Source organism: Stigmatopora nigra, chromosome 20 (genome assembly GCF_051989575.1).
Source record: "Stigmatopora nigra isolate UIUO_SnigA chromosome 20, RoL_Snig_1.1, whole genome shotgun sequence".
In the NCBI taxonomy this organism is placed as follows: Eukaryota; Metazoa; Chordata; class Actinopteri; order Syngnathiformes; family Syngnathidae; genus Stigmatopora; species Stigmatopora nigra.
The window spans coordinates 7,634,304-7,654,940 of NC_135527.1; the positions used below are offsets into that span (position 1 = coordinate 7,634,304).

At 43.6% G+C, this 20,637-nt stretch overlaps 4 protein-coding genes across 4 annotated transcripts in view; 3 read left to right on the forward strand and 1 right to left on the reverse strand.

The window, feature by feature from the left end:
- Positions 1-17: 17 nt before the first annotated feature.
- Positions 18-1,844, reverse strand: c20h11orf68 (chromosome 20 C11orf68 homolog). Its single transcript, XM_077742115.1, has 2 exons — positions 1,209-1,844; positions 18-879 (listed from the first exon to the last, which is right to left on the reverse strand). Exons 1-2 carry the CDS (start codon positions 1,256-1,258, stop codon positions 93-95), a joined length of 837 nt encoding a protein of 278 aa, XP_077598241.1. The 5' UTR covers positions 1,259-1,844; the 3' UTR covers positions 18-92.
- On the forward strand, positions 1,357-4,396 carry drap1 (DR1-associated protein 1 (negative cofactor 2 alpha)). The gene is made up of 7 exons (XM_077742116.1): positions 1,357-1,836; positions 2,147-2,219; positions 2,332-2,425; positions 2,499-2,624; positions 3,139-3,229; positions 3,315-3,403; positions 3,472-4,396. Exons 1-7 carry the CDS (start codon positions 1,795-1,797, stop codon positions 3,644-3,646), a joined length of 690 nt encoding a protein of 229 aa, XP_077598242.1. The 5' UTR covers positions 1,357-1,794; the 3' UTR covers positions 3,647-4,396.
- A 627-nt stretch (positions 4,397-5,023) lies between these two features.
- Positions 5,024-15,608, forward strand: LOC144213789 (mitogen-activated protein kinase kinase kinase 11). The gene is made up of 10 exons (XM_077742435.1): positions 5,024-6,943; positions 10,321-10,501; positions 11,318-11,466; positions 11,737-11,912; positions 12,104-12,350; positions 12,433-12,549; positions 12,861-13,017; positions 13,092-13,204; positions 13,283-13,783; positions 13,851-15,608. Exons 1-10 carry the CDS (start codon positions 6,148-6,150, stop codon positions 14,432-14,434), a joined length of 3,021 nt encoding a protein of 1,006 aa, XP_077598561.1. The 5' UTR covers positions 5,024-6,147; the 3' UTR covers positions 14,435-15,608.
- A 359-nt stretch (positions 15,609-15,967) lies between these two features.
- The window catches only part of dennd4c (DENN/MADD domain containing 4C), a 12,990-nt gene continuing 8,320 nt past the window's right edge, over positions 15,968-20,637 (forward strand). Inside the window, exons 1-11 of the mRNA XM_077742016.1 lie at positions 15,968-16,259; positions 17,924-18,236; positions 18,328-18,580; positions 18,666-18,735; positions 18,809-18,978; positions 19,071-19,312; positions 19,390-19,456; positions 19,540-19,598; positions 20,023-20,167; positions 20,236-20,411; positions 20,489-20,589. Of these exons, the coding sequence (XP_077598142.1) occupies positions 17,938-18,236; positions 18,328-18,580; positions 18,666-18,735; positions 18,809-18,978; positions 19,071-19,312; positions 19,390-19,456; positions 19,540-19,598; positions 20,023-20,167; positions 20,236-20,411; positions 20,489-20,589 (1,582 nt within the window). The 5' untranslated portion in view covers positions 15,968-16,259; positions 17,924-17,937. The remainder of the gene's footprint in view (positions 16,260-17,923; positions 18,237-18,327; positions 18,581-18,665; positions 18,736-18,808; positions 18,979-19,070; positions 19,313-19,389; positions 19,457-19,539; positions 19,599-20,022; positions 20,168-20,235; positions 20,412-20,488; positions 20,590-20,637) is intronic.

Sequence of the window (20,637 nt, forward strand, 5' to 3'; positions counted from 1 at the left end):
CATAATAAAACTGCACCTTTAAATCTTCAAATATCTTTATTAAGCATTGTTCTCAGAGCAAAACACTTTGTCCAATGATATAATAGTAAAATCTACTGATCCACTTCACTGAGCGTAGTGACGTCCATGTTGGTGACTTTGTTGACGATATGCGATTGTCTTGTCGCCAGGTGGAATTTACTCTCGTAGATAGTGGGGCAAAGCTTCCATCGGTTCTTCCGATAGATTCCTATATACGTATACACATCGGGTTTGTAGGACATGGGGCATTTAACCCCCGAGGCTCGAATATCGGCGTCCAGTTGGACCACTTGACCCTCATCGGTGAAGTCCTGGTTATAGACGCAGATGACATGTTTGTCTTCGCCGCCGCTGGCGTACGGGCTGACTTTGGCGCAGGAGATGGCGCCGTCCACCACGGCCCGGGCCACGCACTCCCAGGCGCGATCCACTTTGAAACCCGTGTCCAAGTGCATGAGCCATTTTCCCGAAAGGACGTTGTGGTTCAAGGCCAGCTCCTTGATTTTCTGGAAGTTGATAGGTTGCCCGCTGGCTACTAGTTTCTCCCAGTTTTCCTGGAGAGCGTCCACGTCCTTGTCTTTGTCCCAGTGACTGTAACCCGGGCCGTACACGACGATCCAACCCACGACGCCGTGATCGTCGTCGCCGTATCTGCTCACCCGGGAAGGACGGTTGGTCTTCAGCCAGGCGTCGAACTCCGACCTGGGGGTTTTACTGGTTTCGAACTTGATCCAGGGGTCCATGTCCGCCGCTAAAGCCTCGGCGGCAAATGTTTCGGCTGCAAATGAGGATGGGGGGTTGCTTTCAAATGGCTCAGATGTCCGGGCCTTGTTCTCCTCCATGATGATAGAGTTGCGTCTATAAAAAATGGATAATTCAGCATTATTTAAAGAGACACCACCCCTATTATTGCATTGAGGACTTACTTATGTTGGGGAAAAATAAAGAGCGAAATGCTACATGCGCAGTTTTCCCAATGTTTACAACTTTTAAAAAAAATAAAGTTTAGATCGGTGGATTTAACCCAAATAAATTGACTGCTGCGTCACCATATTAGCGACACTAGCTCTCGTCAAAACATTCGTTTGTCCGGAAATAACTTAAGACGCGTTAATATTTGGGTCCTGTAAGGTCTGGAGCGTAATCATAATACGAATAGAAGATGATTGCGGAGTGTGATTTCTTACCTTTTTGGTCTAAAGTGGTGAACTAGCAGCAACGTAAACAACGTAAACATAAATTAGTTTAACTCAATGTCGAACTCCGTCCGCAAGACGGCGCTACTCGGTTATTGAGACGGTCGAAGAATGCTGAAAGAAGGAAGTTTGTTTAAGGTTGATGTTATTATTATGGTTATTTTAGTCGATGTTAAAAGACTCAATTGGACATGTTTGAGGGAAGATTAACATTCTTCCCACTTTTAACATCTCATTTCCAGTATTAAAAACATGTATATTGAATTAAAATGAAGTCCAGTAACTGTTTAATCGTCTTTCTGAATCAATTTCAAGTCAAACAAAAGCTCGAAATGGACCAATAAGTAAAACGTCGGGCTTTAGGACCCGGCAGCCAACAAACAGAGGAAGTAGCAGTGGAGTGACGACGATGTGCTAACGTGCTAACGTGCTAAGCTAAGTGCTTAGCCCGGCCGGGACGGTCGTGCCGCTATTTTAGCGTCTGCTTTGCCGGTGGACTGTTACATTACGCCGGAGTGATATTTCCTTTTTTTGTTTTTCTGTGTTTCTGTTCTTCAGCCACCGGATCTGTTCGACAATGCCGAGCAAAAAGAAAAAATACAACGCCAGATTTCCACCCGTAAGTGTGATGCTTCGCCGACGCCGGTGTCCCGTCTAGCTAACATGAGCTAAAATACCTTAAATTATAATCATCATAATTTCGATGACTCCATAACTGCATTCAAACTGACTCTCTTATTATATATGTTTTATTGGGGGTATTGAAACTTATGAATACAAGGCTAATAATGTCATATAAACCAGTCTTAGCTTACTACTATTTTGCATTGTTTTTAGCATAGCTAGCTGCTTTGAAGCATTTGTTGACAGTTAACATCGAGAAGAGTCCTTCATTGCTATGTTGTTGTTGTTTTTTAAATTCTTTCCAGGCACGGATTAAGAAGATTATGCAGACTGATGAAGAAATAGGCAAAGTGGCTGCAGCAGTACCTGTTATTATTTGTATCCTTATTATCAAAAGGAAAAGTAACATTGAATTTGGCTATGATCAAACATTTTGAGAGAAACATCATCACCCTCAAAGGAAAAATTTCGTCCTTTACAACGACATCAGCGAGAGCTCTGGAACTTTTCTTGGAGTCACTGCTTACCAAGGCTTGTCATGTCACTCAGTCCAAGAATGCCAAAACTATGACCACGTCACATTTGTGAGTTCTCTTTGAAAGATACAAAGTTGCATTGCATCTAAATACAAATCATGTTTGTGTGTGTGGATGCTAGAAAGCAATGCATCGAGCTGGAGCAGCAGTTTGATTTCTTGAAAGACCTGGTGGCAACGGTCCCCGATATGCAAGGCGAAGGGGACGAGAACCACAGCGAGGCTGCGGGGGAAAAAGTGCCGCGCAGGTAGGGACCGTGACCAGACGTTTGGTCGCCGGGCGTTTGGTCTACGGTCAAATGGTGACAGAGAGTTTACTGTTGAAGCCAGCTCTCAAAATTGTATTCATGAGAGAGAGAGAGTTTAATATCTAAGTACTGTTTAATGTCTAAGTACTGTTCAATATCTAAGTACTGTCAAAAACAGTAGATATTTAGATATTAAACTCTCATGAATATCATTTTGAGAGCTGGTTTCAACAGTACTTAGATATTAAACAGTACTTAGATATTTAACAGTACTTGGATATTAAACAGCACTTGGATATTAAACAGTACTTGGATATTAAACAGTACTTGGATAATAAACAGTACTTGGATATTAAACAGTACTTGGATATTAAACAGTACTTGGATATTAAACAGTACTTACTACTACCAAAAGACCAGCGACCAAACGTCCATTCTACCAAACGTCCGAGCGCAATAACCCATTACGTTTTTCTACGCTAACCACTCGGTTCTTCTTCTGCTTCTTCTCCAGGGGCCGAAAGACGGGTTCCGTACACAAGAACGGAGGGGCGGGCTCCAAAGCCAAGGACAAAAAGTTGTCCGGAACCGAGTCGGAACGAGAGGTGCCTAGTCATTTACCCATGATCCTTTGCTCCATCTCCGTTTTTTTAACTTTTTTTTTTCTTTTTTCATCCGGGGGTAAAAAAGGACGACTCCGAGGACAGCGAAACAGACGTGGACGAAGAGGACGGATCTCAGTCCAGCACAAATCTGCAGGCACGCTGGAAATTCCGCAGGTACCCCCTTTAAAAATTATACTTTAGGAAGCCCAGCTGGAAACAAATCCTGTCTTTTGTCCTCTAAGCGTCCACGCGGACCCCAAGCACACAAACGCGGGCGACACGGTCCCGGGGGGTGACGTAGCTCCGACTCTACCCCGAGGACCGTTGACCTCCTCGCAACCCTCCCTGACGAACGCCGCTCTCCCGACTCCGCCTCCCCCGAACGAGGACTACGACGAGGAAGACTATGACTCTTAACCGCCATCTTTTTTTGCCCCCCCTTCTCTCAAAACACACAGGCGCACACATTTACATACAAAATACACGCACATACGCAAACTTTTTTTGCTAACTTGCTCTCGTGGCGGAGGAGCAAAAAAGACTCTTCGTCCAACAGAGACGCCGAGAAAAAGGAAGCCGGTTGTATATTGCGTTTCATTTTGTGTTTCTCTTTTTAAAAAGTGCAGATTTTATTTCACTGTAGATGAGAATCCTACCAGGATATTTTTAAGGGGTTCACTTTTCATTATTGTTCAAAAAAAATGTCTTTTTTTTCAGTTTCTTTGGAGTTTGTGTTCCTTTTTTTTCAGTTTCTCTCACTCATCTTTTTTTGGTTCTCTTTTTAATTCATGTTTTTATCCCTTTCTCCCCCCCAAAAAAAATTACAGCTTCCAAAGGCCATATCAGAGAAGACAGTTTGTGGAAAAAAAACAACAACAATTATGGCTTTGTTTTTAAGTCTATTCTGACAGATATTTTCTATTTAGGCCAGGTTTATTTCTTGAATTTTTTTCTTTTGTTGCTCAATAACAACCCCCACCCCCTCGGCCCCCACTTTTTTTGTTTTTCTTCTTTCTTAAGATTACTTTTAATGGCGACATTGAAAGTAGACACGAGGTTCCCCTTTCTGTCCATGTTAAATGTTTTCAAATAGGCAAAGGAAGTTGCATTGTGAACGTTTTAACATTGTTTTCATTTTGTATGGAATAAATGTTCATGTTTCAAACATTGACTCATTATTTTGGATTTCACATGTAGAATAACATGTTTAATTTAAGCCAAAAGTGGAATAAAAATAAGTAGTTTGTGTTATGTTAAAGGAGCAAAACATAAGGGTACCCATTGGTTATAATATATTGTTTATTATATATTATTGTTGTTTATTTCAACTCCAATTCGACTAAAAATACGTTTTTGGTAATATTTTATTAATATTTTTCAGAATTGGAATCACTTTTGTCATATTTTGTCAATATTTTTCATAATTGGAATCATTTTTGTCTTATTTGATCGATATTTTTCTTAATTGGAATCATTTTTGTGATATTTTTCTTAATTGGAATCAGTTTAGTCATATTTTATGGATATTTTTCAAAATTGTAATCATTTTTTGTCACATTGTATCAATATCTTTCATAATTGTAATCATTTTTGTCATATTTCATCAATATTTTTAATAATTGTAATCATCTTTGTCATATTTTAACGATATTCTTCATAATTTTGACAATTATCAATCCCTTATTGAAATAATCTCCCATAAAACCCCGCACAACCACCACTTCTTTTACCCGTTTTATTTTGTAGGGTCTTGCCGGATGCATTTTTAGTTAACCTCTTCCAACTTGATCGTGTCCTGTCACCTGACGTCCGGTCGCTGAAGGGAAGAAAAAAAAGTTGCGTCTCCCCCACCCTCCAGTGAACGGACGTAGAAGTTACTTGGACTTGCACGACGCGATCAAAACGGGATCTAACACTCCGATCTAGATGGGATTCTCCTTCTTTTTAATCCGGATAATTCCCTTCTTGTCTCTCGTTGTTACAAACCCAACCGGATCGGATCTTCCGATCTACACCACTCGGAACCGAACGCAGTGAAGAGGAGGAGGACGAGGATGATGATGATGATGAGGAGGATGAGGTCCACTATTTTGCAAAGATAAGGGCCGGCATGTTGTTTTTGGAACAATCGTTTACTCTTGTGTCATTTTGGGGACTTTTCCCTTCCACGTTGACTACTTTTTCTTGTTGGATCTGAGTTTTGAAAGGGGGAAATGCGCAGTGGTCCCACCTGAAAGTTGTGCTAAAAAACAGTGGGCCGGCTCAAGTGAATGCTGGCTCCCTTTCCTGCTATTCTTCTCTGCACTCCTCTTTGCTTCCTGCTTTGTGCTGGCTGGCCCACACCAGCCACTTCATGGCTAAATATACTTAAAAAACTGCATTCAAAGTCCAGGCAGGAAGCATTTTCTGTCCATCCAAGGACTGTCCACTAGTTGTTGTCTTCATAGTCCAATCAAAAATGACTATGAGCATCATTTTTTGGTCACTTAATTAGTAGTCTTTAAGCATTTTTCTTCACTTTTTGTGGTTATAATTGAAAAATCCACATTATAACAGCATCCATTTTTCTTAAAGGACCATTTCAGCCATTTATTAGTATATTTTGGACTTCCCTAACATATGAAATACGGTCAAGCGACATTCTATCACATGACTTGAACCCTCGGGGCAAGAATGACCCCAATTGTCGCCCCCGTAAACCGGCGGGTGAGTCTTCCGGCTACCCCGGGCGTCCAAGTCTAAATCCAGCATCCATTCCCAAGCGTATCGACCCTATCCGACGCTCGCCTCGTCCCCGATGAACCCGGGAGACTCGCGGGAAAGGGAGCGAGGCGCCATCAAGTGCCCCTTTGTACTTCGTTTTCAAGCCCTCGGGGCGCGGCGTCCGATTCCCGGCAAAGAGACGCGGCGGAGACCCCATGGAGCCGCTAAAGAACATATTCAGCCGTGGCGGCCCTTTATCCGGCTGGAAAAACTTGGACGCTTCGCAGAAAGGAAGTTTCGCCAACCCGGTTTGGACGGCGCTTTTCGATTATGAGGCGTCTTGTAAAGACGAGCTCACCCTACGAAAGGGGGACCTGGTGGAGGTCTTATCCCTGGACTCGGAGATCTCTGGTGACGAGGGTTGGTGGGCGGGGAAGGTTAATAACAAGGTAGGCATCTTCCCATCCAACTATGGCTCCTTTAAACCCGCCGGATATGGGAAACTTCCCGCCGTGGCGGCGGCGGCGGCGGTGGTGGGCCAGCTAGGACCCGCCATGGTGGGTTCGGAGATCTCCGCCATGGTGGGCCAACTGGAACCGGCCGTAGTCAACTTCCGAGAACTTAGCCTACAGGAGGTTATCGGGGTAGGCGGCTTCGGGAAGGTCTACCGCGGGACTTGGCGAGGCGCCCTAGTGGCGGTCAAAGCCGCCCGCCAAGACCCGGATGAGGACATCAGCGTGACGGCGCAGAACGTCCGGCAAGAAGCGCGGCTTTTCGCTATGCTAACCCATCCCAACATCATCGCCTTGAAAGGTGTATGCCTACAAGAGCCTAATTTGTGTTTAATCATGGAGTACGCATCAGGCGGGGCCTTGAGTCGGGCGCTAGCCGGACGCCGGATCCCGCCTCACGTCTTGGTCAACTGGGCTGTCCAAATCGCTCGTGGGATGCTTTATCTTCACAGTGAGGCTATCGTTCCTGTCATCCATCGGGACCTCAAGTCCAATAACAGTAGGTTCTACACTCTCCTATTCATAATTAACCACTAGGGGGCGTACGGGAAAGGTCAATTTACAACCACAAACCCAAAATTGAGCTAGCTTAAACTTTCCATGCCATCTCACTATTATCATTCCTCAATAACGCCAGCCTTAGCTCGGAATCGAGCACAGATTCTCGGCAACGCGACCCGTCCACCCAGAAACAAAGATGGAGGTCCACCAGAGTCGTAAATTTCCAACACTCCCTGTTTAAGATAGCATCACTTCGCCCCTATGTTTGCAACAGGCCGCTACACGTCTAAAACTACCACCATATCCCTTCAAATTGTTATTTCCCAAAGACACGGCACCCCCAGTAGTGTCCAAATTGGTCCTAGCAACAGTCTACGATTGGCTAATGACATTCAGAAGGCGCCATATTCCCGAAAAGGTGATCCTAGTGTGCCAGAATGAATAACCAGCACCCCCGCGGACCTTTCTGGCATATTTTGATCGCTCCTAGATTACGTAAACCCGCAACCAGTTCCCTAAAAGCACTTCTTCTTTTCTACCATTGCCATTTTAGAGCAAACTCCAATCAGGTTAACAACGGCACCCCCAAAAAAATCCTTCTAAAATGGCAATCAAACTATTCTGCTTTGGTTATTTCCCAAATAAATACCAAAAAAATGGGTTGACTATCTTCAGGGGGAGTTTAGCTGACTTATTTTAAGACTGACTTGGATTAAATTGCATGTTTGTTTCCACTGCCTCGCCACTCCATTTTCTAAATGACATGTTATTTACTCGCTTTAAAAAGAAGAGAAAGAGAGAGAGAGAGTGGATAAAACTAGCAAATATATACATCAAGTCTTATTTATTTAGTTTAAATACAACAATGTACACCATGTTTTTTATTCAGTAGATTGTGAACATCACCCGCATACCGCGCGTATACACCGGCTCACTTTGTGCGTTTGCTTAGGCGTGTGTTAATATTTAAGCCTTTCGGGTTGAAGTAGCCATTTTAAGTGCTTCTTTTTACAAAAAACATGGCTGCTTCACCTTTGACTACCTAATGGATGTCAAAGTTGTGGCCCGGGGGCTAAATCTGGTCCACAGAATCATTTTGTGAGGTCCGGGAATGTGAATTATGAGTGTAGACTTTTTGTTTTAGGATTTTTTTGGTTTATTTTTAGTTGTTTTTAATATAAGATAATGTAAAACAATATAAGGGAGGCATTAATCAGGTTCATCTAAGACTGAATTCATCTCCTGTCAGTTAAAGGCATCAAATCGAGGATATTAATGTATACATATAATGATTAAATGCACTTATATATAATAGTATCCCATAATAACCCCAATGTTTTTATTATATGTTCACCTTACTTGCATTTCTGGCCTGAAAAAGGAAGAATAATATAATTTTCGTTAAACTAGGTGCAGAATTTAAGTTAAGTATGGTGACAGCCCTTGGAAAGAAACTGGACTTGTCTTGGCTGTTATGGCTCTGTAGTGCTTTCCTGTTGGAAGCAGATTTTTTTGGGCTATGTTGATCAGAGAGTATAGATGTATATTACTTACTTATATACTTATTTCCTGATTTTCCTCCTTTTAAATCAATTATAGTCATTTTTTAATCATTTTTTCGGTGTTTTTAGCTCAAAAATCATTTTGTAGAATCTAAAAATAGATCAAAGTTGACAATTATATAGCGGCAAACAAGTAAGGAGTAACTAGAGTGTGTTTTTTTTTTTGCTTCTTCAGATGTGGCTGTTGAAAAGAGACATTTTTAGTTTGGTCTTCTTGTTTGTAAGGCCGTAAAGTTTAAAAGTTTTGAGAATTATCCTGGGAAATCTCCCATTTACCCGCATTAGAAACAAAGGCCATTTTTAGACAGGACTACTTGTTAATAAGTGGCCATGTTGACACTCTTAAAGGGCTACTTTACAGGAATTTGTCCAAATTTGTCCAAATTTGTCCAAATTTGTCCATTGATGACTATAGTTTTGCACATTTTTTTTACTTATTAGCGCCACAAGATAAACAAAGCAAGTTTTTATGTATTTTTTTCATTATGGTTAAACAGATTGATAACACCAGTCATCACAGTGACCTCAAATCGCTTAGCTCCGCCTTCCCGGTCAGGTCAGAGGTCATTGGGCCGTCCGTCGGCCTGTCGCCGCGTCCCCTCTCGGGGGGACAAAGCTCCCGTTCTTCTAAAGGGGAAAGCCCCCGCCCATGCCGGAATGCTTCGCTCGCCTACGGGCGCGAGCGAGGTGACTAGGGGAGTGGGCGGAGCTAACAAGTGAACAAAAACAACAACAAAAAAGATTGCATGTGGCTTAAAAGGCTTGTCATTGTATTATAAAGTACTTCAACAACTTATAAAGTATATATTTGGAAGCAAAAATAGTTTCTAAACTAAATAAAAACATAATTAGTTAAAATCTAGCTGTATGTATTAGTTTTATTGTCTTAAATAAGTCACGAGAATAAAAATAAGACGTCAGGCGGTCTTCCTCAAGTGGCTTTTACGCGGGTAATCACGTCACAGTTCCCCGAAAGTATCGTAGTATAACCTCGCGCTTTAATGGCCGCCCTCATTGTGTTATGAAATCTCCGGAATCGAATAACCGCGGGGGTCACGTGGCCCGCAAATCCCGGACGGTGTCTGCGTTCCACGCCACAACAAACAATAGCAAACAAGCTTCTGTTGCTACGGAAACGTGTCACGCTGGCGTTCCAGTAGACATTGTCGCCTTTTTGGCTTTTTTATCGGTACATCGGGCAAGACTCATCACGCCGTGGCGTTGTTGATGAGTGCTGACATGGCGATAAAGTTCACAAGTCGCCATGGATGGCTTTTCCGGATTGTTTGACCTTGTTATGTTTATTAATAACTATACTTTAATATGATTATCAAACAATGTAGGCAGACATCTAATTCAATTATTGATATTTAATTAAATTGGTATCTCTTATGATCATGATGATTTAAGGCCATAAATCAAAACAATTACAAGGTTATTACAACTATGTAAGCAAAAACAACAGCTGTATTAATCATATCATATCAAGTATTCAATAATAACAATTAAGAGGAACTCAAAACAAACTCCATTGGAATTTAAACAAACAACAACTCCATAAAGAAGCAAAAAAACCATCACAATTAACAACAATATGGAAGTAATCATTAAGGTTGTTGGTTAGCCATTATTCTACATCAGCAATTTCTTAAACGCCCTTCCAGGTCTGCATTCATTGGGTAAAGGTCCAGTAAACAGTCCTTGGAATGAAATTGAAGAAGCCTTAATATAAAAGTGATTAAATACATACATGTATATATAATAGTACTACATAATTAACCCAACAGACTTCATTGTTCTTTCTCTCCCGCAGTCCTATTGGCTCAACCCATCGAGAATGAATGTATGGAGGCCCTGACCCTCAAGATTACGGACTTCGGCCTGGCTAGGGAGTGGCATAAGACCACCAAGATGAGCACGGCGGGTACCTACGCCTGGATGGCGCCTGAAGTCATCAAGTCGTCCACCTTTTCCAAGGGTAGCGACGTATGGAGGTCAGATTTAATATTGTTTTTGGGTGTTCAGTGAGGACGAATGTCCATTGTTATGAGACATGTGGATTCTATGGTCCTATTGTATCTTGTCCTGACCTAGAAGGAATTTCTTAGTACTACTAATAACTGCATTTTGCTGAAGAAGTATTGCAAAATGAAGGCAGAACAGAAGCAGGCTAGCAAATGAAAGAGTCATTTTTTCTTCTTCTTCCATGACTTGTAATTAAAGTAGCCAATAAGAAGAAAGGTTAAGGCCTGTCGTATGCTCCATGTTGAGTTGGCGTCCAAGGCGCTCGGACAAAAGATAATTGACAGTGTGTCTTTGGATTCGAGGCTAGCGTGGAAAGAATTGTTGGCTACGCTAAGCTATAAAAATAACATTGGATGTTAATTGCAGTGCAATTAGTGGGGTTTATATTCCAATTATGGGCGGTGTTAAGTCCGTTTTTTTGACTTAAAGGTGTTCTTAAACTATAGAACATAGAAATCCAAATCATTAATATCATTTTATGTGCTTGACATTTGACCTTTTGACCCCAAATCAACATGTAGAAAAGTAACTGGGGTCCCAAACATGGCAGTATTCACATCACCTCAAGACACGCCCACTTTTTTCAACAACTCTGGTTGTGACATCACAACCAGAATTGCTTATAGTGCTGTGCTAGCTAGCACATGTTGACAAAATGACAAAGATTACCCTAATAATAGAACATGTTATGTGACATTAGCTTCTGTTTTCAGGTTTGTTTGGGGTTTTTGGTGGGTGGAGCCAAGGGATATTTCACAATTTTAATGGTATGTTTGCCCTTACAGTTATGGCGTTCTGTTGTGGGAGCTATTGACGGGAGAAGCGCCCTACAAAGGGATAGACGGGCTAGCTGTAGCCTATGGCGTTGCTGTCAACAAGCTAACGCTACCCATCCCTTCCACATGTCCGGAACCCTTTGCTCAACTCATGTCAGGTGGGTCACGTTAAACAAAAAAATAAGAGAACAAACTCTTGGTGACCTTCACTGGCCGAGTTTTCTGCTGTGAGTCTGCCATTTTGTGCCTGAATTCTAAGTATTTCCTGATTAGCGTAAGCAAATTCACCCCCACGCAGTTCTAATGTCAATGTATGAATCCACAAAGCACTTCCTCATTTCAAACCTGGAAGATTCCAATACAAATGTGTCAAAGAAGTGAAACCAACTGACTGTAAGTACATTTGAATATTTTCTACTGCCCAACAGAATGCTGGGACCAGGACCCCCATCGTAGACCCAACTTTAGCTCCATCTTGGCTCAGCTAACGGCACTGGAGCAACAGGTGAAGGAGGAGATGCCACAGGAGTCCTTCCATTCCTTGCAGGAGGACTGGAAACTGGAGATCCAGGATATGTTTGATGAGCTACGTGCAAAAGAAAAGGTAAACACAAGCAAAACGTAATCAAAACAAAAGCAAAACGCAAGCAAAACCCTTTCAGCAAGTGCCATGTATACACTTGTCATAATAAAGTAGTACCACCATCTTATTGGGGGTCTATTATGTTAAATATATCATGTTTTGGATTGAAAGAACCAGATGAAAAGTTTGTTGTCTGGATTGTCTTACATAAGGAGTTACGGTGTCGTGAGGAGGAGCTGAAACGGGCGGCGCTGGAGCAAAAATCCCATGAGGAGTTTCTCCGACAACGTGAACAACAACTGGCTCAGTGGGAGCAGGACGTCTTTGAACGGGAACTCAGCCTCCTCATTCTGCACCTCAACCAGTACCAGGAGAAACCCAATGTCAAGAAACGCAAAGGAACCTTTAAGAAGCACAAACTCAAAAGCAAGAATGGCGAGAAGATCAGTATGCCGCAAGGTGCGCCCCCCTGTGGTCATCCCCGTACTTTTTCTGACTTTGACTAAGCATTTTATGTGTTTACATACTAACATATTTTCAGATTTCATCCACAAGATCACCGTACAGGCATCACCTGGTCTAGAGAAGAGGCGCAACTCCCCGGATCTGGGTTCCGGATCCTCGCCATCTTTTGGCCCCCGTTTCCGAGCCATCCAATGTAAGCAATTTCTGCCTTCTGTCCCTACCTTGGTGATTGTTTGTCTCTTATTCTGTGTTGTCCATTCGATTCCCACCCACTCACTCGCGGTTTCCTCTTCCCATAAACTCCGCCCGCTTCCTGCCTCTCTGGGTCAATTGTCTGTTTTCAAGCCAAAATGTCCTCCCCTGTGCACCTTCCTAAAAACTTTTCTACATCCTGCCTTTAACTCTTACCACAACCCCCAAGTGCAATACCTTTCGCCACAGCAGAGGGTGCCATTGAGCGGCAACTCAACAATGACCCCTAATGATGCTCCCGTTTATCCACAGTGAGTCCCAGTGACAACAGCAGGACATTTGGTATGAGTCCAGTCCCGTCTCCGAAGCATTCTAATGGAGAGTCCAAGTTGTGCCCCCACTGGAGGCCTCAGAGCCCCAAAAGTCCCAAAAGCCCCAAAGTCCTGCGCCTTAGTCCTCAAGAGAACAGGTAAGCTACACACTGGGGGCAAAACCAGACCACTCAGGGTCTCTAACTGGGGCCTTCTGGTTTCTCACCACCAGTTTGTCCATGAGAGCCAAGCTTTTAGAATCGCACTGTGGTGAAAACGGCCAATCCGCAGACGACTTTGAGGAGTACAGACCCCCCACGCCGAACCTCCCCCTGGCTCACAACGGTAGGCACACTTCAAATTCACTGTTCTTCCCGAAACACCGTATGATGGCAAATAAAATGTCTTTCGTCTTTCCGGTAGGCTCCTCGCGTCGCCTTCCTCTTCAGCAAGGGGACTCTGGCAGTGAAGAAGGAGGGTCTTCTCCCGCAGGTTCTCCCAGACCAGACAGGGGCCCCCTGGGCTTAATGAAGAACACCCACCAGGCCCTACTAGGGACCGGCTCCCTCTTGGCATCCATCGGCTTGGGTCGCTACTTGGACGTCTCCCCGAAAGCACCCCCTCGCACCAACCCACCATCCCTGGAAGAGTGCCCCGCCTCCTATCCAGAGACCTCTCCCTCCAAGCCCCCGGTCCAAGACCCCCACTTCGTGGATGACCTCATTTCCTTGTCCACAGCCGAACCACTTTTGGATCTAACCTTGCGCTGCCAAGAACTGAAGCCACCTCCGCCCGGTGCCGGGTTTCGGCACCGAACGCGGGCTGGTTTCCCAAACGCCAACGGGAACCCCGATTCCGAGACCTCGGAGCGCACCACGGGGCAGAGGAGGCGGTCCAGTCCGAGTTTGCTAAGCTCCCAGCTAGGTTAGTCCTGAAAACAATCTCTGATCTTTGCCTGGTTGTTTTGTTGAAATCTTTATGTCTTCCCTAGTCCTGGACCTTCCCCTGTGCCAAGACACCCGGGACCCCGAGGAAAGTCCCCCCACTCCGCACTCTCTCCACCCCAAGGCAGCCCCCTGGAGCCGCCTGCAGGTCAGCGTGATCCCCCGACCCCGCCCTTCGCCCGTACGGCCCCGCATCGACGCCTGGAGCTTCATCTCGGCGGGTGGCGGTACCCAGGGTGTGGCCCGGAGCCCCAGGCGCTCGGACAGCGTCCCGCTAGGGTACCGGCCCTCCCCGACTAACCCCTTCAGCAACTGCGACCCCTTCCCTTCGCCCGCCTGCGACCCTTTCACCCTCAGGGCGGACCCTTCGTTCACCCCGGACGGCACGTCGCCCTTCGACCCCTTCTCGGCGCCGTTCCCCACCTCGCGTTCGGCGCCGTGCTCCGCCAACGGCTCCCCCACGTTGGCGTCTTTTCGCGTGGCGCCGCTCAACCCGGCCGACTCGCCGCTCATCGACTGGGCGGCGTGCGTCAAGCCCCCGGACGGAACCAAAGAGCGAGCCCACCCTCGAGGGACCCTGGGGCTCAAACCCTTCAAGTCTCCCACTCAACTCCGAGATGACCGTTTCTGAAGTCCTCCCTTCACTTACCAAGAATCTTTCAACCGTAAAAATGTGAGGGAACAAAAAAAACATGAATATTATTAGACACAAATGGACTTTGGACCCTTTTTACACAATCAACTTAGTATTCTAAAATACTTTTTAAAACAGCTCCGTCTCATTCAAAGATTTCCTGAGCAACAAAGAGCATTTTGTACACCACAACATTATATTTTATGGCTGCAATTTGTCAAGCCCCTCCCATAACACCCCAGAATTACATTTTTCACCATTACCGGCAATTTTAATTTTACCAAACATCCGTTCTACCAAACGTCCAGGGGACCAAACGTCCGGTCACAGATTTACATGAGTCAGAACCCAATTAGAATTTTATTTTAAGGTTCGTTCTGCGAATGGAAGTTAGACTTAAATTGTCAAAGGATTTGTGCTTTTATTTTGAAAGTGGAGATGTTTCAGGCAGGAAAAAACCCATAAATTCAAGAGTTTAAAACTTCAATGTGACTATAACAATAACTTCACTGGAGCAAATCTTTTTCAGGTGCTTAAGCTAAACACAAACAAAATAAAATGTATAACAATAGAAATATATATATATATATATATTGGGACGGGGTTAGGGATATTTATACATGGATTCTATGTCACACACTGGATTCGAATGTCGGCCTCGGACAAAGTCTACATCAGGATGATGCAAAAAAAAAAAGTATAGCTGTTCATTCCACTGGACTTTTAAAACATTTTGTTTGGGTGCTTCTTATTTTCGTGACAATCTCCATTTTAGCATATGAGAAGACCATATTGAGGCCAGTGGGTTATTGCACAAATGTAGGGTCATTGAGTGACAGTAGAGATGCTCCATCGCCATGGTTACGCATCCAGCATCAATTGTATTATAATGCTTTTGTGCAATAGCCCCTGATCTAATTTGATCTTAAATAAAAGTGAAGCTGGACATGATTGATGCCATAATTCATCTTTTTGTCTGATTTTTCCTCTGTTAAATTTGTTTTTGTGTATTTTTTGTTGTTGTGTGACCTGCCAATATAATTTTTAATGTGGTTTTAAAGAACATATGGAAATCTCAGTCTGGGCTGGGCCTAATCAACTTTTAGTTTTCTGTGTCAAGATTATTATGTTTGTGTTTTTATTATTTCTTGATTATTACAAATGTTTTAACCTGTGGAAATAAAAAAAGACCAAATAAATGTTATACTTGAATTGTTTATTTTGTGGTCATTAAAAATCTTAAATGTTGAATGTAGAAATGGATAACATTAAATTGAATTGAATGTTTTTATTGTCATTCAAGTATGATTAAGATTTAACACTTCCTACAAACTGCAAATAACAAACAAACACATAACAAATAAATCATAAATATGTACAGATAACAACACACAATAAACAAACATGAACATAAATAATGAAGTTAAACCCAAATGAATAAAAATGGAAATACACATTGCCTACAGTAAAATGTATTTAATCCTTTATTCTGTAAAGACAACCGGATTCCCAAGCGTAAACTGCCTTTCCTCGCTTGACGAAGCCTTCCATTCGGGCCACTCGGCTTTCTCCGTACGTCCGTCCGTCCGTCTTCGGCGTCTCTGGGCGGTTCCGTCCCCTGAAAGCGCAGCAGCTAAACTACCACAAACATGGCGGCGACGCACTCAAGCCAAAGCCACGGTTAAACCATTAAAAACAAATCAGGGCGAACTTTCACTTGTAAACAAGCATCGCGAGTTGAGAGCGCCCGAACTACGGAACTTGACAGGCGGGCGAAAGCAGAAAAGTGCTACATGTCAGCGATCTTCTTTGTAAACAGCCGGTAAGTACCCACCGTCTTGCTATATGGTGCCCAATTACGACGCATCAGGTGCAGTATATACTTCTTAAGTTTCCATTATTTGACAATAAAGTCTTTACAAGTGTATATTTCTAACTCCGTTTGAGTTTTTGTGTTTATTTCGCACGATTATGGGTGTTTTCCAACCCCCCGGCGATCGCTCTCAGATAAGAACTTTTTACTACATTACTAAAATCCGACGTGTCAAATACTGTTTCTACAGGTTTCCTTGTTGTTTATGGTTAAGAATACATTGGAAAAAATCGTCATGACTCAACAAATACTGTAGTACTTCCGAGTATTGAAGAAAAGTACACCGGTAATACCATGTGTCAAGTAACCTTTAAGTCGGTTTTTTTTCCGGAAGGCCAACTACAAGCGACACCGCTTTTTTTTGTTTAAAAAAGGTACCTGAATTACATAAAAATATAGTTTTTTTTAGAAATATATTCATATTAAGCTGCCACTGGCATAACCAAAACAATGGTTTACAATGTATTTATCGTCTGTTTAAATACTCTTAATTTTTTATTATTATTTTTATGAATTAATTTCTATAATGTACAATAACACCAGTAAACAAATACTAGTATTTCCAAGAAGTAGCTTCCCAAAATGAGGGCAAATATTTCATCAATGCCGGTACTATTACAGCCCAATTAATCATATGAATGTTTTTATATAATAAAAAAAAACATTTTTTGCATTAAAAAGGGAAGAAAATGTGAGTATTTCTTTGTAATGGAGAATTTTAATTATTTCAACCCACATTCTAACCATGTTTTTTTCATACTAAAGATTATAGTGATACTTTGTTGTTGTTTTGTCAATGATACGCGCCAATGTCGACTAGCCTGGGGATTGCCTGTCCTTTTAGCAGCATTGACCTAGTTATGTGGTCGGAAGCAACCGTTGGAAATATAACACCTCCACGCCCTCCCTTCCCCTTTCCCTGCCATGTCGGCCCACCCTGCGACACCCCCATTGCATTGTGGGCTCGCAGGTGTTTGCTAGAAAACTCATTGTATTCCCCGCCATTCAAAATCATACTGAAGTGGTCATGTAGCTCCGATAACGAATCAAAACGTTACGAAATACCTTGCGTTTTGGTCACCGTATCCCGATGAGCTCTCATTAATACATTTGCAAACAAGTTAGGGCCAGTACTGGAACGTTGAAGGCCCCCGGGAGTTTTGTATTCCGTCTAGTTTTCAGCAGTTGTACAATTTTTCCATGACTCCAGATTTCAATGGTAAGTGAACCGTGTTGCGGATGTAACAGCCAATCAAATATGCCGTATTTGGAGATGACTTCAGTGAAGTTTATTGGGTCAATTTAGTCATCCGTTACACTTTAAGTCGATACTTGTTAGCAAAACATATGACAGACCTTTCAAAAACTGACTGTACTTTATTATTTTTTTGACGATTTGAAAACCATCATTTTGATACGGGTCAACACGACTAATTTTCCTGTGCCGGGTTGCATACTTTGTCTTTGTCTCGTGTTGTGGTGTATTACAAAGAAGCCTCTGTAAGGATATTTTTTCCACTAGCTGATGTAAATCATCGTTAGCCTACAACTTCAAGCTACAAATTGTCCAAATAATTTTTTTTAGCTGGCTAAATACCTTTTACCTTTTACAGGTGTACGTCTAACCATGACCGAGGACAAGGGTCACCGCGTAACCGACTACTTTGTGGTGGCCGGCTTGACGGACAAGTCAGCACCGTTAGAGCACGATCTATCCGAGGCCAAGGTGAGCGGACCCAAGGCACCTATCACCGACCTGGCCATCATCAACAAATCAGCCGGCGAGTCCGTGCCGGAGGGCTTCACCTGTATCGACAGCACCCCCGGCGGACAGCCCGCTAATCTCAACCACGGAAGCCTCAAGAGCCCCGAGCTTTTCCTCTGTTACAAGCGAAGCCGAGGAAAACCGCCGCTCATCGACGTCGGGTACGTATCCACCACCGTAAATCTTAAACAGAGAGTCAAGTAAAGGCCTGTTAGCAGCTGGCGCTAACGACCCGTTACCCCTTATGTTAAGCGTGCTGTACGAGGGCAAAGAACGTCTGATCCAAGGCTGTGAGGTAATCCAGGCCACGCCGTATGGCCGTTGCGCTAACGTCAACAACAGCTCGGCGACCTCGCAACGTATCTTTGTCACTTTTCGTCGAGCTCCTCCCGTCCAGCCCCAGAATACCCTGGCGGTCACCGATATCTGTGTCATCGTCACCAGTAAGGGCGAGACACCGCCACATACCTTCTGCAAAGTTGAAAAGAACCTCAACTGTGGCATGGTGGGTCACTACTTGGGAAAAACTAAGCAAAATGTATAATATTAAATATATAATAAACTGGAACTATGTTTTTTTTGTCTTCTAGTGGGGCTCAAATGTGTTTCTATGTTATAAGAAATCCGTGTCAGCTTCCAACTCCATCACTTACAAAGCAGGTAAGTCAGAGCACAAGAAAAGTGCTAATTTTTCCCCAATTTGCATTTTATTCTTGTTTTTTTTCCTCCCCAGGTCTCATATTTCGCTACCCAGAGGAGGACTACGAATCCTTCCCACTCTCAGAGTCCGTTCCTCTCTTCTGCTTGCCCATGGGCGCCAAAATCGAATGTTGGGCGCCAAACACCCGAGACCCTTTACCCGTCTTCTCCACATTTGTGTTGACCATCAGCTCTGGTGAAAAGGTATCTATTCACAACATTCTCTTGGAAGATAACCCCCACCTCAAAAGATTAAAGTATCCATTCACAAAAATGTAACTTTGTCTTGCATTTAGGTCTACGGTTCGGCCATCCAGTTCTACGAGCCTTACCCGATAGACCAGCTGAGTGAGAAGCAGAAGATCCACTTGGGCCTGCTTACCGCCGTGGAAAAGAAAATGATCCCCAACCGTCCCCTGAACGCCAACAAATGCATCTGCCTCCTCTCCCGTTGGCCCTTCTTCGAATCTTTCCGAAAATTCCTCATGTTCCTCTATAAGCTTTCCGTTTCCGGTCCTCACCTGCTGCCTATTGAAAAGTATTAATTTATTTCCCCCCCGTTCAATATTGATTCACCCGTTGCTGTCAATGTCCAACTTTCCATTCTCCCCATAGGCACATATCCCACTTCATGCATAACGTCTCCTTCCCATCACCGCAAAGGCCTCGAATTTTAGTCCAGGTGAGCATTCGTTCCACTTCACCTCAATCCACCTTTCCAATGAACTTACTGACATTTAACCGATGTCTTTATTTTATCTCAAGCTTTCTGCACATGACACCTTGAACCTCTCCCAGCCTGTTTCTACACCTTTACCCCTCAGGTAACTCTCAAACTGACAATCAACAAAGCACTATTTAAATACGTTTTAGTTATGTAAATATAGAAAATCCCAGAATAACCCCAACATTCCCCCCTGTTTTTATTATATGTTCACCTTACTTGCATATCTGGCCCTAAAAAGGAAGAAGAAAATCATTTTCGTTAAACTAGGTGCAGAATTCAAGTTAAGTATGGGGACAGCCCTTGCGTCTCTTTGTCTTGGCTGTTATGGCTCTGTAGCATCTTCCTTTTGGAAGCATGTTTACTTGCTGGAAGCCAGGATGCAAATTGTCTTTTATGATGCTCTGCTCTACTGTCATTTGTAGTTGCTGGACAGGGTAGGTGGGGACAGTGTTTTCCTGTAATCGTGACAATGACACTCGTTGACGGCCCTAAACTGTCTCCTTCCTCTTTATCCCTGCCAGTGGTGCAGACTATGGGACCCTCTTGATGAATCTGGGTTCTGAGAACTGCGCCACCTTGCTGCATTTTGTCTTATTGGAGAGCAAGATCCTGTTGCACTCTCTCAGACCGGCGGTGCTTACCGGAGTGGCGGAAGCTGTGGTGGCGGTCAGTAGGTTGTCACTTATCCCGATTCACGCAATCCCATCTTGACTCAGTCCCTTTTCTTTCCTTAGATTATCTTCCCCTTCCAGTGGCAGTGTCCCTACATCCCCCTGTGCCCACTCTCACTCGCAGGGGTCCTCAACGCCCCGTGTCCTTTCATTGTAGGCGTGGACTCTCGTTACTTTGACCTCTATGACCCGCCACCAGACGTTGTCTGCGTGGATCTGGACACCAACACCATCTACTTGTACGTTAGGGGTTTCCCAATTGGTTTTGACATTCCCCTACGAAGACACAATATTTAGCTGTTATTGTCTTGGGTAGGTCTGAGGAAAAGAAGCACGGTAACTGGAAGAACCTCCCGAAGAAACCCTGCAAGAGCTTGATCAACTCCTTGAGTAATTTGCACCAACAACTGGGCACAGGTACCGGCATAAAATCAGACACCAAAGTTTTCTATCAATTTTAGAACT

Coding starts and splice junctions, on each gene's coding strand:
- c20h11orf68 (XM_077742115.1), bottom strand. CDS start 1,258: ATGTTTACGTTGTTTACGTTGCTGCTAGTTCACCACTTTAGACCAAAA. Junction 880..1,208: donor CACCACTTTAGACCAAAAAG/GTAAGAAATCAC, acceptor CATTTTTTATAG/ACGCAACTCTATCATCATGG.
- drap1 (XM_077742116.1), top strand. CDS start 1,795: ATGCCGAGCAAAAAGAAAAAATACAACGCCAGATTTCCACCC. Junction 1,837..2,146: donor ACAACGCCAGATTTCCACCC/GTAAGTGTGATG, acceptor AATTCTTTCCAG/GCACGGATTAAGAAGATTAT. Junction 3,230..3,314: donor GAACCGAGTCGGAACGAGAG/GTGCCTAGTCAT, acceptor GGGGTAAAAAAG/GACGACTCCGAGGACAGCGA.
- LOC144213789 (XM_077742435.1), top strand. CDS start 6,148: ATGGAGCCGCTAAAGAACATATTCAGCCGTGGCGGCCCTTTATCCGGC. Junction 12,351..12,432: donor GAAGATCAGTATGCCGCAAG/GTGCGCCCCCCT, acceptor ACATATTTTCAG/ATTTCATCCACAAGATCACC. Junction 12,550..12,860: donor CCGTTTCCGAGCCATCCAAT/GTAAGCAATTTC, acceptor GTTTATCCACAG/TGAGTCCCAGTGACAACAGC.